Source organism: Trachurus trachurus (assembly GCF_905171665.1).
Source record: "Trachurus trachurus genome assembly, chromosome: 16".
NCBI lineage: Eukaryota > Metazoa > Chordata > Actinopteri > Carangiformes > Carangidae > Trachurus > Trachurus trachurus.
The window spans coordinates 25,467,353-25,481,876 of NC_139902.1; the positions used below are offsets into that span (position 1 = coordinate 25,467,353).

At 42.2% G+C, this 14,524-nt stretch overlaps 1 protein-coding gene across 1 annotated transcript in view; it reads left to right on the forward strand.

Moving 5' to 3' along the window:
* Window positions 1–14,524, forward strand: part of zfpm2a (zinc finger protein, FOG family member 2a) — a gene marked incomplete at its 3' end in the record, with an annotated part of 116,862 nt that overhangs the window by 32,156 nt on the left and 70,182 nt on the right. The window contains exon 3 of the mRNA XM_083990197.1: window positions 7,351–7,452. Coding sequence (XP_083846323.1) covers window positions 7,351–7,452 — 102 coding nt within the window. The remainder of the gene's footprint in view (window positions 1–7,350; window positions 7,453–14,524) is intronic.

The window sequence follows — 14,524 nt, forward strand, 5'->3', positions numbered from 1 at the left end:
TCCACAAAACTCCACGAGCCGCTTTTTTCCTCGAGCGGCGTACTGTACACTGCTCTGTTTAATACCTAATATGAGACAATATGTTAAGCAACCCTTGTGCCAAGCATCAAAAATAAGTTAAACTCCTGCCAATGGCGTCTAATAAAATTCCTCAACATGTTCAAATCAAACCTGGCAGAACTTGTGTCCGCATCAGAATTTCTCCCGCATCACTGCCTTGAGTTGAAACTATCCATTTTGATATTTGATCCCAGCAATCCACCCAAGAGCAGTGGTTTGATCTGAGAGGGAGATGGCATCGGCAACACTGGCGCTCCCTCTGTGATAGTGCTGTGAAGGTGTGCTACGGTACACCAATGCACTGGAGAGCGTAGCACTTCCCTTTGAGCCAACGCTAAAGCTCTGTGAACACTCAGCAGCACCTGCTACTGCTCGGAGGTCCAGCACTATAAAGCATCGCCAAATGCGCCCGAATCCTCTTTGAACTCCAATTCAATTAGATTGCTTCTTTGTATGTTTGTTTCATTTCGGTCACACCTTGCCATCACAGGAGCTAATTTGTGGTCTGCTCCAGGTTACAGTGTGAAGATGACAGACTTGTCCTGCCTCCCTTTCCCTCCCCGACTCCCCGACTCCCCTCCCTCGCTCCCCCCCACCTCTTCCTACCCCCCGGTTGCGTGGCTTTCACTACCCCAGGTGTCCCCACTCGTACAGGCACACGGATGCCATAAATTTGACTTTTTAATGAAGAACCTATGCTTTGAATGTCTGCCTCCCCTCTCTCCTTTCAAAGGGAAAATTGTTTAGAATTATTTCTTCACACTTCTAAACTGATGTGCCTCGTGGGATTACATTATTGAAGGAAAATAAATCTTTCATGTTTCAGGTAGGCTATGCCCCGGTAATCGTATCAATAATGTTTTTCTTTTGTTCTCCGGAAAAAGTTGAACGGCACAATTGTTCGGAAATTGCAATTACCAGCGACGCCTCGTTTGCTTTAGCCTTTGTCTCCCTCGTAATGTGTCCTTACTCAAACTTCAAAGTACAATGTATGGTCTTGTAATAACCCAGTAGCTATGAAATAGATGGTGCAGTACACATTTGTGGTTGCAGCAAGGGGGGAGAAAGGAGGAAAAAAAAAAGTACAACTTCTAAAAATCTTCAAAGCGCCCTGTCAGAGCCGTTTGATATTCCCATTGTTTTGGATAAAACCATGTGAGGGACTGGGCCTCAAATCTCCTCTCCGCTCCTCATGTTTGTGAATAAAGTCAACACTAAATAGCAATCCCAAATGTCAAATACTACTTTTAGGGGACACTAGTAATCTGTTCTTTTTCATACACAAGCTAAGTCAGATTTTTTCTATTGCTCTGCTATCTAAGCTTACAGTAGCTAAGTCTCCCATTGCCTCCCTAAGACCTAAATGATGTACTATCCAAATTTCCCTTTTTCCTCGTGGTGAGTTGTGCGCAATCATCAGGTGTAGTCATTTTCCCCATGATCCCTTCCTCAATTAGATCTATTTAAAACTAATGTCGGAGTGGCTTAAATTTACCCCACTTATGTGAAACTGCTGTGAATTAAACAGGACGCAATCCTGGCGGCATTAAATGGTTTAAGTGTGTTATTCCTCGACTATAGGAGGAAAAAGAGAGCCCCTTGATTAACTAAACCCTCTCAAATGTGATGGCGTGCTGTAATTAGCCCTGTGCGGACTTGAACGTGGGTTTTAAAGCAGCCACTCATCCCATGGCCTTTATCTTCTGCTGCTTCCCGGAGAATACGGTCTCCCGTGTAAGGTTCCTCCACTGAGCAGTGACTCTCTGGTCTTAGCTTAGCCTTGTATCTGTGTAGTCACTCTCTGAAATGGGCTTGTCAGGGGGACCTAAAACCTCCATTAAAAGTTTCAGTCTATAATAGGTATTAAAAAGCTGTAGGAACACAAAGAGGAGTACCAATTTTCATTAACATATGAAGCACTTATTAACTTTGATCAGAGTGCGGTGAAGTAGCAAAGCCGCTTAAAGGCGCAAAGGTCAAGAAGTTGAATGCCACCAAAGACTCAGCCATTTGCCTTACCCTTGCAGAAAAGGGACTCCCCAGATAAGTGCATGGAGCACCTTGATGTCCCATCCTGGTCTCAGGCTCGAGAACCTCTAAACTGGGTGATGGTTGACTCTCTAACCTGTTCATTAAATGGTGTCATGGCTCTGGCTGGGTTCTGGGGGCCTCATGTTGATGTGGTCTGTGAAGGTGATGCTGGCTTCACAAAGAGGCTCCTGGAAGCTTTGAAATAACAAAAGATGCTTGGCAAAATCTCACAGTGACTGTGATCACTGTTCCTCAAACTAACAAGCTCACCCAGAAAAGACCATAAGCACTTCTTTCAGCTGATTTCTAGAGGCCTAAAAACATAAAATTCCTGAATAATTAAAAAACATGTAAATAAAGACAACTGTGTGTAGCAAAAATATGTTTTTCCATCCCTGCAATGGAAATCCACAAAATATATTTGACTGTGATTATACATCACCTCAGCTTTAGTCTGGTTTAAACTAAATCTCAAGGGAATCATTGTTATATTCTATCCAATATATTAATTAAAACTCTTTGGTTATTAATGAATTTGTAGGCTCAGGTTTGGATACAAAACATATGAGCAGCTGCAGCAGCAGATAAAATGTTGATTTTTATAGATGAAGTAAGGTAACATCTTCAACATCAAGTCACTTTTTAGCCTACATGTCACTGTCACCAGTTGCAATTGACAGTAGGACACTGACATGATCCATTCTGCTTAAATGTTGTTGCTTAAGTGTTTACTTACTGGAGGAGCACTACCCCTCAAAATGTATGCTCTGACGCCGCAATGTCAAATTTGGGAACCACCGATCAATATTGTCATTAACGGTCAACAAATTGTGCAGGTTTTAATTATTAAAGTTGGGACACTCACCTTCCATGAAATGTATGAGGTGTGTGTTCTCAGTGACACCCCATGTCATGGCTGTGAAAAGAAGCAGCTTGGTAGAATAGCGAAGCTCCAGAGAGAGGTAACACTGATTTAATACACATGGAATTAGAGGGGGGGTTGTGTGGGGTGTGCCTACCTACCAAGAGCTTTGTGAGGAGAAAAAAAAAGCCACACATATAAAGAAATAACCTTGACTTTCCCCTGTGATTAAAACAGGATTTTACCTCAAACAACTTCTCCTGCTCGCTCAGTTTCAGGTTTATGGAGCTGTGCTTGTGAAGAGCCCACAGACACAAACATGCTGACTCTACAGCGGAGATTTATACTCTATTGACACACCTGACTCCATAATTGTTGGAAAGATACCTTTTTTTTTATATACTCTTGTTTTTTTTAACTGAAATTGTGAAATTTCACCTTGCTGTTTCACCCCCTCTTTTATAGTTGGCTATCTGCGAAGTTCAGCACAGGGTGTTGCCACAAGCTGTTCCCTATCTGCGTTCCAAGTGTAGTCTGATGACAAATGACTTCCTTAGTTAGCTCCGACAGTAAATTTACATGTCATTTCACGTGTCTCATTTCCTAGATGTAAAACAATCTTTCTGTTAAGTTGCATCACATGGACGCGTTTGGCACAAACAGCCCGATTCTGTTGCTGTTTTGTGAGTGGATACAGGAAACATCAAGGGCAACTAAACGTGAACATTTGCACTCAAATTACAGAGCGATAATGCAGGCAAAAACATTTTCTTTTCTCAAATAGGATGTGACAAGTGAAAGCTCGGGACTCTGTACCCAGGACTCAACATTACAAATAACAAACCCACCTTGACCCTTGGAATAACCTCTCAGTGGGTAATTCGAACTGCAACCGTCAGTGAGACTTACAGTAACAAACAGAAAGTGCAGAATTAATTATGCCGCCTTTGTGTAACACAGAAGTAATCAGAATCTCCAGCAACGCAGGAGGAAGATCTCCTTGGCTCTTTCGCCACAGCTGCCAGTGCCCAGAATGGTAAATGTGGAATTTTAATGCACAGTTGATGCTGGAGAATATGGGGAAATGCTAATTTGTGGTGCGATAAGATGAATCGAGTCATCCCTTTAGCCCCATTTGACTCAGTGGAGGAAATTAATCATTAATGTTTGTTAAGTATGACAATCTAACTGGGCCAGATCTACATGCTCAGAGACTGAGGCAGAGCGAGATAAAGACCCAGGCTGCAGACAGGGAGGAAAACTGCCAGATTCTGTAATGATGGGAATTTATTGGCATTTAAAGAGACAGTGGCAAGGCATTTCACTAATAGCCTTCCTCCATTGGAGTGCTCTGCCTGCCACAAATTGCATGCAATTCAAACCTATTTTTCAGATAGCAGAGAAGTCTTACAGCTATGCTTGACTTTGGTGAAAAAGGTTGCTTCCTGGAATTGACTTTATCTGTTGCAGCATAATCTGCATCAACAACCAAATATGCAATATCAACTGACTAGCACTGCCACTGCTGGGGGGGGCAGCAGACATCCCCACCCCTAATATTACATTCTGAAAAATCATTACAAGCTCCAATACCGGCCAGACTGTGATGGGTTTAGAAAAGTGGCAGTGTGTTAAAGTCATCGAGTCTAGAATTCACTAACATACAGAAACGTGCAATGGCGTACCGAGACTTGAAACTACTTATACTCCATTTTGCAGAAATTGCGACCTGTCTCTAGACTCGGTGGTCAGGATTAGAGCTCTCAGAGCTCCTTAAAGTCACACACACGAAAGATTGACATTTTCAAGGGCTTCTTTGTCAGAGACAATGCTAAAAGGGAGAGAAAAAGCCAATATGACTTTGTTGCTACCTTGCTGGAGGAATTGTTTGTGTAAATCGCCTATAAGCTTATTGACCTGAATGTGTGGCACGCTGCGTGTGACTGTGATTTGGCTAGAGAGCTGTCCTTTGATAGAGCAGCGATAGGGCTGATTTTAACAGCTCACTGGCTCCTCTTGCATGCCCGCCAACCCTGCACCCAGCAGGCCGCCTCGCCTCCCCAGCCCTCCCCGTCCCTTCTGTTCTCCTCAGCCATCCCTCGCTCAACCTTAAGTATCTCCATTTGATTGCATGGGGGAAAGGATCCTAAGCCAGATGTAAATTATGATCTAGGCGATAATGTAGAGGATGATCACTGACAATCTGTCTCCCTTGATAAGACTGCAGAGGGTTTCAATTCGAATGATAAAACAGTCTCTATTTCTTGTAGTGGACCTCTGTGAATGAAATAGAGCACCTCAGTCAATTTATTTTTATACGAGTGGGGTCAAAATTCCTATGTCATATGAAACCATCAGAAACTAGGCCTGCGTATTTCTTGTATTCCAGGTTTTATCAGACTTTACTGTAAGCAAGTAAGTGGTGCTCCACCACTTCTTCCCCCCTGCTCTGCTTTTTCCTAGTGACATTTGTGCAGGAAACTTCATCAAAGCCCTGTGACATTGTTCCCTTGTGAGGTTGCCTGGGCGATTGTGTTTAAAATGCATTGCAAACTGTGTTAGATAGACGGCAGAAAATCCTTAATCACTGCTTAATTAAGGAATCATCTTGTAGCTTCATTTCCCGGGCTGTAATTAAACACTTCCAATACGTTTCGTTACAGGGCTTAACATGTTCGCCTGAGATCAAGGTAGTGCCTTTAATGTTATCTTGCCAGCTTTTTTTAAACTCCGCTCCATTGGAAGGAACTGTTGATATACGCCTTTGTTATCCTCGTCATAATACGAGCCTAGTATGCTAAAGAGGTTCTTCAGGCCCAACAATAAATAGTGGGGGAATTTAGTTGAGTGGGCTCCCTGATAATATACTGGGAGAGAGGAGCAGTGGGGGAGAAATCGCCAGCCCAAGCAGACACTTGCATAAGCAAAACTGGGTCATAATGACCTCATGTACTGTAAGTAGGACATTTCTGCAGACTTCCCTTCAGTATCACTTTTTTTTCCCTTCCTTCGTATACATCTGCTATTTTAGAGTGAGGCAGAAAGCTGACATCCTTTTGGCAATGTTTGCTACCTTCTTTGAAGTGAGCCATGTCAAAAAAAAAGCTAAACAAGCATGGTGTGTGTGCTTGATCTGGAGATTAACCTAACTGAGGATGGACGGCGCTGGAGTGAAGTAGTGTACGTCCCGTGGCAGTTGTCACTGAAAATGTGATAACTAACGCTGAAATGCCTTCTTAGAGCTGGAGGGAGGAGGGGGGGGGGCACAGATGTAGTAAACAACCATATGACAACAGCTATGTATACCGTATGTCTTATCATATGTATGTGGTGAGAGGTATGATAGTATTTGAATATTGCAATCTTTGCCGCGCCTCGGAAATCCTTAAAAATATATTGTCTCTGTCATCCAAAAATATGATAAATCCACACATCCAGCACTTTTTCCCTTGTAGAGTGTATGAAGTGTAGTAATCCATTGTAGTAATCCAGGCCTGTCCTTGACCGTTCACTATTGGGTTTAAAACATCAAAGGGATGGAAACGATATGGTGACAAAAGTGAAAGAAATGTTCCTCCACAAACCATCAACTACCACCACATCCCCCCGAGCAGGTTTGCCCGAGTTTGGAGAGACACTCTGTGCAACCACTGTGTCAGCCACAGTGGATTTATTTAGAGCACCACACTGGGGGCACCTACGAAACACTGATTTATGTGCCTATAAACTTTGAGTACAAACTGTGCTTACTGTAGACATGCAAAAATATTTTTTTTCTACAGTAAGTCCGTCTTAGGATACTCAACAAACACTGCTGCCTGTGTTTTGACTGAACGCTGAGAGGCGGGGCCAGTTTAACAAAGTCTTAAAACAGCGACATCCAGGAGAGGGATACCCAAATATCCCTTTGCATGGTGTGTGTGAGCCCCGACACTGTAAATCAGCCCTACATCCTATAACACACATTCTAGCTTGCTCCACAATAGATCAAACGGTAATAAATAGCCACCTCTCTCCCACACATTGCTTTCCTTCCTGTTCCATGGGGCTTCCTCCTGTTCCTGCAAGCACTCATGGGAACGCCTTTTACATAAAAGTGTGTGCAGCTGGACCTGATGAGCTCACAGCCAACGTACATGTGCAGAACGACATAGGCACGAAAAAGCACACACTCACAATAGCTTGCACAACATCTGATCACAAGGCAGTCCAAAGTTACAGAACAGAGTTGTGAACGTGCATGATTTTTACCATCAGAATCTCTGCTTTGCAAGGGCAGCACAATCCACAGCCCAGTGCTTAATTAAATTAGGTGTCTTAAACATTAAATTTGGATTGAATGCTGCTCACTTCGTGTCTTGCGTGCATTATGAAACTTAATTCTTTCTGCCTTGCAGGAGAGGAAGACGGCAACCGAGAAGCAGGGGAGTCGGAGATGGACGGGCAGGGCGAGAAGACCAGGCACACAGCGGTGGGGCCGGATGAATGGGATGGTCCAAGTAAGGACACGTTTTCATATCACTTTCCTAGACACCCCACGAGAGCACATCAGACATCAAGTTATTGTAACTAAACCACCATGCAAGTTGCACAGATTTAGGTAACATATTCAGTTTTACATTGAATAAAAATTAAGCAACAGGAGATTTGCAGACACTTCAGGTTTAAAGTAAGAAACATTATGTCTTGCATGGCAACTACTAATGGACAGATGAGTCAGAAGTCTGCATGCAATATATAACTTTAACTGTATGCATACCTACCTTTCAATTAACAGCAACACATTCCTAATAACTGCTTGCTTGCAAAAAAAACAGGGTTATTTTTAAAAGAATCCAATAATGTGATGCAGATGTAGCTACATTTTTATCCCCTTTTGCCCTTTTACTCAAAGAAACTTCATCAAAGTGATGGATAATACATCGAACAAGACTGTTGCACAGCAATTACCGCTCAGCAATAACCCGCACCCACACTGCTGAACACACAAAATATGATTCCTTTTAATGCACAAAATGACCTCAAGAATTTGTTGCAGGTACATGCATTTGTATAAAAGGAGAAAAAAAGAGAAAAAAGAAGCGACGGAGAGAGAGAGAGAGAAAGGGAGAAAAAAGTGGATTTGGGCAAGTTGTGCTTGCTAGCTTGAAGCCCCCCGGGGTGTGTATTTTATACTGACAGTGAATCAGTGTTATCGCACCTATCAGATAATGCATTTATCATTAAATTTCACATTTGCATTTAAATCTGGGGAAGGAAATGAGCATTGCTGGCTAAAGATAAGAGCGCTGGGACGACAGTAATAAACCATCACTGTGATCAGTCAGGAGACAGGGCTGAGGGGGTCAGCTCAGAACTATGGGGGCCATGACAAAAAGAAGGCATCACATGCGGAAAAAGACCCTTTTGGGCGAGAAAATGCTGAGCTTAAAAATACTCCTTTGAAAAGGGGGGTGTGGGGGTGTGGATGTAGCATGAGTAGATGTATGACTGACTGTAATTATGCTTCCCCCTTCTACTTAGCCATCAGAATGAGAATTAGAGGCTCAGAAACTCAGTGTGGACAGGCAGCGAAGGGAGAGAGAGGAGGGAGACTTGAGTTTTATGGGCGTAAAGTGTCTCTCTTGCGTACATTAAGGATGGCTCAACTGTAGAGGGGGTGATGTGAGACACGATGTCCATTTCATGTTATACCAAACTACAGCCTGAGTGGTTCCAAGTTATCTACAGTTAAGTGTGAGGACTAATTTCCACTGTATTACAAAAACCGAAAAATGACCAACTTGCCTACATGCAACATGCCTCTTTTTGCACATTGTTCGTAATCAACATGTTACCACTCATGCACGTTTCTAGACATCTCTATGATAGACTAACCAATTAATGAGTGACTTACACTGAGGCGTTCGCACCCCTCCTCTGTTTTCTCAATGGGCAGCATAGAGTGGGCAGAAATTAATCTTGGCGCATAATAATGCCATTCACTCTCCCATCATGGCTGCCATGAAAGGTCATTTCCCTTTTTAATTTTTCCCATTGTGCTGGAAAAGTCAGATGGGCATGTTATAATTTGAATAAAGAGGGGAATCAGACAATCAGATAGGAACATTTGAAATGACATGACTTCCTGTTCGAAGCGATTAAAAGCAAATTTATTTAGTTTGAGACTGTCTCCCCTTTAATCTCTTTGTAAATGTTCTGATAGTTCAGCATTCAAAAGTTCTTTGTTATTCTTTGGCTTAAGTTTAAGCAGGTGTGATTATGATCACCAACAGATAATTTTTAATCACTGCGTGTGTGCATCTGAATAGGATGTGTAATGGCCGTTACATAAAAAGAGAGTGAAGCCTTTTAATGAGGTGGGCTAACTCGGAACATGCCCACCTGCTTTGGTGATTCTATTGAAGCACCTCCATACCGTTTCCCTTTTGCTGAGTAACAACAAAAGCCTTTACAATCTACATCCTGTAATTGAACTTTTTTTTTGTCCCTGCATTTCATCTCCACTTTAGTAACTCATGTCAAGTGCTGTCCGCGATTGCCCCCCGTTCTCTGATTGTCTTTCTTTCTGGAACAGCAGAGATCCACAGTGAATGACTCACTATTAATCTGATAGCTGGCTCTTCTCTGTTGTTCGGAGCGCCGGGTCTCTGATGTGGAACACCCAGCGAGTTGCCTTTCTCTCCCCTCGTCTTCACAAGTATGTCCTTAAGCGAATCTGCACACTGATCTTCTGTCTCATGTTCATTTCTCGTCACGGATGTTTCGCAATCAGCCGCTGATGTGGGAGATAGCGTGTCATGTTATTCTATTCATTTTCATGGACTGGCAGTGATAGGAATCTGACTCCGTCTCCCTCGCTCTCTCCCACTCGCTCTGCTTTAGGCTAATTGGGAATGGTGTGTGTTAGCTAGCTAACTCTGCTAATGAACTTGTTCTCAGCCTTATCTAAAAGCTTGCTCATGTAAACCACACCCCCTCATGAAAGTCATGAAATCCAGGGTTCGTTAAGAGCGCTGTAATTGTGATCAATGCCATTTCCAGTTAAACTGTCTAGCCTGCGAGACACAATTGTTTTTGAAGTGATATTTATTCATGCTTTTATTAATTAATCTGCTGATATAAACTAATGAACACTGAGACAATATTAGAGACAGATTTGGCCCTTAACTATTAGAAACATCACAGATCCCGGTCTGATGATAAAATGATGTTTGGCTCATTACATTTATTATGTCGCTGATTAATGTTACACTGGTTATAAAGAATTTATTGTGGTGCAACATACAGGATATAAATGACTAAACTCTGTGTTTATCAACAACAGTTTAATTCGGAAACACTTTGTCACACTGAGATGATACAATACAGCTTTACTTTATAGAATATAATCTGTGTTCGTCAGTAACAATTTCTTACAGAACACATTAGAACAACTTTATTGTCCAACATAATGCAAATTTAAGTTATTGAATTATTAAAGGGGCAGTCCACTAATTGTAACTCAGTCTGTTAAATCAGTTCGACCATCTGACTGTTTTCCAACTCTATTGAAGTGCAGTGTGATGTTCCTTTTTATAAATGAGACAACATTTAAGACAATATTCAAGTATTATTGGATACTGAATTGAATGAAACAAAAATCATGATCCGCTCTCTGGTAATAATATCTGTGACGAAAATATTACATGGTTGTCGTCCCATTGTAGCTAAAACTCTCTCTAAATCCCACATTTTACGTCTGATCTTTAACTTCTGATGCCAAAGACAGTTTGTTACTGTTGAGGCATCAAACACAGTGACTTCAGGATCTAAGATATTGCAGCATATGCACTTAAAATGAGGCACACAGCAAAGGAAGAGGTGCAGAAAGAGGAGAAGAGTGTGACAGAGCGGTAACTGAGGCGATATGATCACCTTGTCCGCAAATCTCTTCTGTTGGCTGTCCCTGACGGCCGGCGTGGCCCAGCTTGCTCAGCTCCTGGTGCCAGTTGGGTATCAGCCAGGGCGAGGCAGGGGTCAGCTGAAGGAGTGGCCATCTGAGAGTCTACCTGACGGTCAGACACAGACGGAGCACAAGCAAACAGAACCCCCCTCTACACTCTCTCACACACACACACGCACACACACACCACCCTGAAAAATGATATCCATTTTCATCAAACCCCCTTTCAAGACATCAAACATGCACGAGCTGAAAAACGCAGCTTCACTCAGATGTAAAAACTCTCGAATCTCATTTTTGACTCCAGCCAACCCAGAAGGGTCTGTGACCGATCCGTCTTCTTCCAGTCTTAGAAAAAAGAAAAGGAAAAAAGAAGAAAGGGAAAGAAAAAAACAATAGCCATTTCAGGTTTAATGCACATATGTCATGCTAGGAGAACTGGAGGACCAGATGGCCACGATAGTGTGGCAGGTGCCTCAACAAATGTTTGCAGTTTCCCGTGCTGCTATTTATATCATGGTGAAACACAGACACGCAAATATTTGCAAAAGGACAGTGGGCCCTTTTTGTCGGGAGTCAAAGTGATCACTGAAATAAACAGATGGGATTAAACCTTTTGGGCATCAGTCACCTGAACTTTGAAATTCCCTCACTTCATCTATAGAAAGTTAGTGGGAAATGGGGAAATAGTAAGATGAAGGCTGCACCAAGAAGGTGATATAAGACTGCAATCAACAGTTCATAAATAAAGCTCAGTTTTGCATTTGAGTTGCAGAAGCTTTTTTCGCTATTTGGCCCCGAATGAACTGAAAGTGAACTGACCAAAGCTGCAGCACAAACACCGAGAAAAACTTTGAAATTCTTGAAGAGCGTCGCTCCATTTGAGCGCAGTTCAGTCAGGTTGCTCTCAGTAAACAAGGCATTTTCTAACTCGGCACACAAGTCCATTATAAAGTCAGGGTGTCGTCAAGGAAGGAGGGGCGAGCCGAAATGAGGGAGAGAGACAAACGGAGCACCCAGATGCAGATTAGGCTGCAGAAGATGAGGGTGTAAAAGGGATTTAATGGTAGGATGGATTAGAGAAATCCTTGTAACAATGTTAAATAATTATGGTTCCAGCCGAGATCAAAGCACCATTGATTGAACCCCTCAAGCCTTCAGCACACAGAGTCTTGGAAAGCAAAGATTGGTAAACTAGTGCTCAGACCACTCCGGCTGCTCCAGTTAAATTGGATTGGAAATATTAGGATATAGATGAATCCTTCAGGAGGCTTTCGCAAAGCTTTTGTCACCGGAAATGTAGCTTGGGAACGGTATGAAAGGTTTGATAGTGTACTGTCTCGACAGAATCATAAGACGAGGGTGTCGCAGCTGTCTCCACTGATACCTAAGCGTTTTAAGTAGACTTATAGACACACTTGACTGTTATATCAGCAAACTGAAAACTTTCAGAGCAGGCTTTCATTCAAGGTTTTATTTTTTTTCTCCCCCCTCCGTCTTGTAATCAAGAAATTTGGACGTGCATCATGGCAATTCTCCTTTAAGAAAAGGAAGGTTTTATCTCCCTGCTCCAGGGGTTTATTCAAAGTCTTCTGACAAGTCTCACAAAACATGAATGACACTCAGATTGCTGATACTGATGATGAAAGTCCATCATCAGCCTCTCTGTGAGTTCTGGGCCCTGAGTGATGTAAAATTAAATTGTAATCAAAGTGCTGTGTGTAAACATTGTCCGCCTTTTTCCAAATACATTTTTATTTCTCAAGAGGCTGCTGATGAAGGCTTCTTACTGTATGGATCACCTGTGTACAGAGAAAAACACCCTCCCCCAGCACCACACACATGCACACTCACAAACTCACAATGTGTGATTATAATGATGAAATATGCAACAAGAGATTAGACAAATCACTGTACTCCTATGCTGCATGGCCTTGATGCAAATTTAGTCACTGATCCGCTATACTAAGAGGCTTTATGAAGGAACTTCATGGTTGTTAGTTATATAATCTAAAATAGGGCAAAATGCAATCACTGTTCTTATCATTTGAGGAAGATGTCACTATATTCAGTTCGAGTTTTGTGTGGATACGTGGGATGTGGCACACTGAATGCCCTTAATAAGATAATTCACTTCCAACCATTTTGTCTGCATTTGAACCGAATTTGCGTCCACTCACAATGCTATCTCCCCACTGTGATTATTATTATTATATTTAACATGAACAAGTCCAAAGAAGAAGAAGAAAACGAGAGCTGTTGCTAAATATGAGGCCGACTTAAAGCGCGGCTGGTGGTGCTGTTTCTGCCCCCAGGGACTTGACACCCATTGCGTCAAACACATTCTCTGTGAATATGTTTGTTCTGCAATGCGCCTCCCAGGCGCTGTAGCAGCACACGTTTTTCTAAGAGGTATCATTGTAATTGGTTGAATATTTGATGTGTGTATTTAACATTAACATGGAGACGCTCGTGCAAGCTGTGCTAGGGGATATAATACTGGGTAAACTCTGGGTTGCTCAACTGAAACTTACTCGCATGTGGAATTTTTCATTTCTTTTTGGCCGTTTTTTAAATAAAACTACAGAGTATATTTGAGTGACTTTGGTTTGTAGTTCTTCTTCATGCATGAATTTCCAAGGCTTTTCTGTCAAAATCTGGATGCAAGTGCTTTCAGATAATGTTCAGTTTCATATGCATGACTGTTTTACTTTCATTCACTTTGCTGTCTTCTCATTAATATTTGGCCATATGAATGCACTCAGTCCCATCCAAGCCACATCTCCCCCCCAAAACCCCCTCCACTCTCTCTCTCCCTTTCACATACACACACACACACTAGTTCACAGCTTTCACACTGATAGGTATTGATATCAGAACAGTGCCCCCGCATGTGAAGGCCTCCCATTGGTGATGAACAGCTGGGCCCAGCTTGGCCCGCTGGTCACGCCAATTCCACCTCCTTCTTTTTTTTTTTTCTGTGTCGATGTGGTGGGGGGGAGGGGCCCACTTGTCAAGTGAATTAAAATACCAAATAATAGTAATAATAATGATAATAAAAAGTTAATAAAAAATGGCATGTTCCTCCCTGATTGTGCGAGTGTTGTGGTATTCAATTATGCAATTTTCATTGGCATATTAATCATCTTTTCAACAAACAAGCCGCCGTTAATTAAAGCAAAGCATGGATAAAGACGTGTTGCCGGATCATCACTCCGTTTATCACCGTGCACAGACCCGCAGTTAAGTAAATTCAGGCTGTGAGATGAATTTCAATCGTTTCCCTGTTTCTTGCTCTGTGTACTTGTGTGCGTGCAGTTAACCATTTATTTATGCACATTGTGTTTGGAGGTGGGGTTAGTGACGTTTGATGTCAGTGTGTGTGGGAAATTGAAATCTTTTTTTTTCTTCTTTTTTTTGTGTAAAAGCCGTCATGTAACCAGCAGTTGACAATGACTTCAACTGTTGAACACAGATCTCTAATTCATGTGGTGGCTTTTTCTTTTTGTCCCTTTTTTTTTCCCTGCACAGATTTGACTGTAAACTCTTTGATTACAGCCACCGCCGCTCAGATTAGTCAACCTGACTGAGGTTGCATGGATTTAGATTTTTACTTTGCCTCTTAG